Here is a 4,499-nt window from a genome sequence, read left to right as displayed (position 1 = left end):
CTATAGTATATGTCACATATACTATAGTGTTTCTAGTAATAGAGTGCACCCGGATGAGGAATCTGAACGCACCCTTACGTATAGCTCTTCACTAAATGTCGTATGCGAAATATTTTCGAGAATCAAGGCCCTGGGCCTCTATTCTTTAAATAGTTGCGTATTCGTAAGTTTTACTGCGCAGGTTTAATCATATCATAAAATAGCTGCGTAATGAAAATTACGTATACGCAAAAATTTCAAGAATAGGGGCCCTGATCTGCGAGAGCCATAACACGGAACGCGGCCTATATCTCTTTTGTTGCTGCGGCGCGCACGCGTGAAAAGGATACTTATGTAGCAACAAGTCACGGAACGTAACAATGGAAACTTTTGTAATCGTTCGATCATTTTCTGCTTAATATTAGGTTTCATAATTATTTTTTTTATTCGCTTTTTTTGTGTGAACGGTTTTTTATTCGTTATTACATATTTGTTAGATGCACAAGTCGACAGTTAAATCGTTATTATATAATTAAGGATGAAAAACGATAAAGTCAAGAATTCCAGGTAATCAAAGGTTATTTGGTATTTTAAAACGAGGTTATGTAATTTGATACAATCACTCTCTTTGTTGATTGCAAAATTATACAATTATTTACATCTTATAATATTTTGTATCAGATGTTCGTAACATAATTTTCTCCTTTCAGAGCATGTTTAGAACATTTCAGCGACGAAGGTGGATATTTTGATGTTGTTGTACGACCGATGTTACAACAAGGACACGAAGGGGAATTATGTAGCTGGTTGAAAGAAATGAGCCTAATTCGTACAGTTTCCAGTTGTCCTCATTTGGATTGTAAAGGACGAAGCTTAGCGTGGAATCCTGCAAGAATTGTAGACAAATATAGTTGGTCTTGTCCTAACTGTCTGAGGAAACAATCCATAAGGGACAACTCCTTTTTTTTGGGGATAAAATGTGATTTGAAAATGTGCCTTCAACTGATACTGGGATGGTGTCAAAGAGTTCCTTGTGAAATTATTGCTTCTTATTTAGGTTTCTGTTTGTCTAAATACTTTACAATGCTAGAGTATTGTATCTATGACAACTTAAACTCTTGAAAATTTATATTGTGCTAAGATATGTTCTATAAATAGAAATGGAAAATAAAAAAAGTGTATATATATATATATATATATATATTCTATATATATATATATATATATATATATATATATATATATATATATATATATATATTCTATATATATATATATATATAGAAAGAAAAAGAGGCAATGTCCTCATATTTAGTTTTTGGTTGTAAAGCTTGTGGAATTTGTAAACTCTTTACTTTTAATGAGATAACATGTGTTCACTACCAAGTAACCGATTAATTTCAGTGATTAGAGAATTAGGTCTGATTTGTGTAGATGATTTATAGTTTTCTATCCTTGTACAAATTATAAAGTGGAAAAAACATGTATTGTCTCACTTTTCCTTTTCAGACATGTAAAATTTATGTAAAAATATATTGTTATATTATTACAGATGTCAAAAAACACGTAGTCAGAAAGATATATGAGCGGTGCGACGAAGTTTCTGCAATCTATGTGGAGAAGCATCCAGAGGATTGGTTACTAGGTGGCGAAAGTGCAATATTGATTGTGGATGAATTTCCCAGTGGTTATATGACAGAGCATCAACCGGACGTCAATTCAGCAAAAAAGCGCAATAACAATTCACATACCATCATATGTGTTGCGGAAGTAAATACTATACCAACGCGCATATGGTTACACATGATCGAAGCAATACCGGAGGTATTAATTTCAATTCTTAAATAATAAATATTATTGTTTTTTAATCTCATCGTACAAAAAAATATATTGTCCGAATTATACATTTTACAGCCGCAAAAAATGGAGAAGCAACGAGCAGGTCTCGACAGATGTAGCATGATAGAAGAGGCTTTGAGAGAAATGATGCGACACACAGTACCAGGCAGTTACATAGTAGCGAATAATCGTGCGTGTTGTTGCAGTTACGAATCTCTGCAGAGCTTAAAACAATACAAAGTTGTTAGTGTAGAACAACTAAAGAAATTCGATTCACCGGATAAACGTAAACTTCTTGACAATCTTGGTAATTATTTTTCTTGTGTAATATATTTTGCAACCCTCTACCTATTCGTACCATTGGTTTTAATCCAGTTATCCGTTCTATTTCATATCTCAAGAGACGATTTGGCAAAGCACCGTTGAAGTCTGCGAGGAAGTTCAAGAAGCTACGCATACTTTAGGTCAACATATCATCGCCAGACATTTATGGAGACAGAAATTTGGTATGCCTCCTTCTACGGCGTTCCAGTATATGTTGAATCATATCGCGGAAAAATATCGTTTCTCTCAAGATTAAGCGTAGAGACTCGAATCTTTTGAGTCTCCATATTGCAACTGTACATATTGTTCTCGTACGTGTAACAAAGAATCTCTCTTTTTTTTTTTAAATTCGATTCTTGAGTGAACGTAAGAGAGCGAGAGATCAAACGTGATGTGTACGCCAGAGTTTCAGGTTGCCTTATTAGAAAAACACCAATTTTCGCAAGGAATACATAAGATTGTAAAACTCGACGACGTACATTACGTGCATCGCAAAGTAGCAATTACAAATGACTATATTATATCAAGTCTTCCAAGTATATTATCGAGATATTGTACTCATGTTATACGAAACTTTTATAAACATATCGACATTAATAGTTGAGGAATTTAAACTGTACAACGCAGAGTTAAAGGAAAATACACTAGCGGGAAATAAAACGACATATTGTCATTATACAATTATTGTGCGTAAACTGCGCCACATAGCGCGATTTCCACTCTTATAAGTTAATATTTGGAGACACAAATTTAGGATTTTGAACAGAGGAATATCTCGACTGTTAGATTTTATCTTCAGAATTGTTGATGCATCATAATCGAGAGAATTGTTCCGCGTATCTTCTTTATCTCTGCGTTACCATCGACAGAAATATCGAAAGACTGAGATTAACGCGCTGACAGAACGTTAAAACTATGAATGTTATTTCAAACACAAAAAAAAATTTAGCAATATTAGGAGATAAATATAAAATTATGACAATATACATTTTTACATAAGGGAGCCGGTACTCTCTAGTGTCATTATGTATAAAATATCTTTGCACGTCCGTACATAGAGCGATCTAAGTGACTGTATTTTTCTCGATGTATGGACTTGCGTCAATTCGCTATATCGTTACAGTGAAGTAATAAAAAATATATTTTGTACGTTTTTCTACATACGCGAAAAATTAAGGAAGAAATTTTTACGACAAATACAAATATATAATGTTGAAAGTGAAAATCGCAACATCACAAAATACACAAGGAGAATACAACTGATGAGTGTGTTTACTTGACTATGTAGACTTTACATATAGTGTAAGTAGCAACTAGAGCGCGAAATACTATTAGGTGGTGTTGCAATTTTCATTTTCAATAGCGATGTTTTTTATATATACATTTCTTGTTTTACTTTTTAAAAGATATTAACTATCTCGTGATTATAAGATATCCTCTCGTACTGTTTCCAGTTTTCTTTAGACGTTTTTAAATATTGAAATACGGGCAAACGTGAATGAGTAGCATTACGTTTCATATGTCACATACATATTGTTTCTGTTAGAGTATTCGTTTATGCAAATATGTTAAATAATAAATGTATTTTGTTTCTATCGTTGGATACAATCGTAGGTGTGCGTGCGCGTGATATGCGTGTGCGTGTACGTGTGTACCCTCATAGCACATTAATATTGCCATAAGGTTAACCCTAAATTATAAGATGGTAACATTACACGGAGATTAATAAACCTGCCATCAACCTTCTAATAACATGAAAATGTTCGTCCATACTTATTCCATTAACATTACAGAAACTTTGTGCGGGATATTATATTAACGATCAACTAATAACAAAATAATTTATATAATATATTTTCAACTAGTCAATTTATATGTTGATTTTAAGGGGATGCTGGACATGAAAACTTTACCGACATAACACTGACTTATTTCTGCAAAGTTTACGTCTTGCTGCTTGCACAGAATTACAAACACTTTTGCACAACAAAAGTACAAAAATAAATTGGAGCATTGCTTAATATGTGACGAAAACGAAAAAAAATATTTCTAATGTTAAATTTTGAGCTATCAGTTAGTGCTAATATTTGTTTAACACATAAATTTCGCAGGTTGCACATACCGAAACTGTGGAAAATTCAAAAAAATTTCAACGATTATTAATATACTTTCAGAATTTAGTTTAGATGCCAATAAAGATACGAAAAGTTTGCAGAAAATTTATAACAATATGCGGTTATTTCGACAAATATGATAGAGTAGAAAATTAGTTAATGGATATTTTTCCAGTGGGCGCTGGAATGAATATATATATATATATATATATATATATATATATATATATATATATATATATA

At 32.3% G+C, this 4,499-nt stretch overlaps 1 protein-coding gene across 2 annotated transcripts; it reads left to right on the top strand.

Moving 5' to 3' along the window:
* Positions 1–300: 300 nt before the first annotated feature.
* LOC116841090 lies at positions 301–3,902 on the top strand. 2 transcript variants are annotated; one of them, XM_032808624.1, is made up of 5 exons: positions 301–546; positions 690–958; positions 1,532–1,803; positions 1,894–2,125; positions 2,220–3,902. In XM_032808624.1, exons 1-5 carry the CDS (start codon positions 518–520, stop codon positions 2,396–2,398), a joined length of 981 nt encoding a protein of 326 aa, XP_032664515.1. In that variant the 5' UTR covers positions 301–517; the 3' UTR covers positions 2,399–3,902. The 2 variants fall into 2 exon arrangements, with proteins under 2 accessions (XP_032664515.1, XP_032664514.1); XM_032808623.1 differs by having other exon boundaries at positions 690–1,036.
* Positions 3,903–4,499: the final 597 nt, after the last annotated feature.

This window comes from Odontomachus brunneus, unplaced genomic scaffold (assembly GCF_010583005.1).
Source record: "Odontomachus brunneus isolate Ranch 3 - 2012 unplaced genomic scaffold, Obru_v1 Obru_scaffold_013, whole genome shotgun sequence".
NCBI lineage: Eukaryota > Metazoa > Arthropoda > Insecta > Hymenoptera > Formicidae > Odontomachus > Odontomachus brunneus.
Note: the sequence above shows the minus strand (reverse complement) of the source record. Positions and strands in the feature narration are given on the sequence as shown.

Bases quoted from the DNA above. Each gene is read 5' to 3' on its own strand.
- LOC116841090 (XM_032808623.1), top strand. From the start codon at position 518: ATGAAAAACGATAAAGTCAAGAATTCCAG. The intron at 1,037-1,531 runs GTTTCTGTTTGT...ATATTATTACAG, and splicing joins AATTATTGCTTCTTATTTAG to ATGTCAAAAAACACGTAGTC. The intron at 2,126-2,219 runs GTAATTATTTTT...TCATATCTCAAG, and splicing joins TAAACTTCTTGACAATCTTG to AGACGATTTGGCAAAGCACC.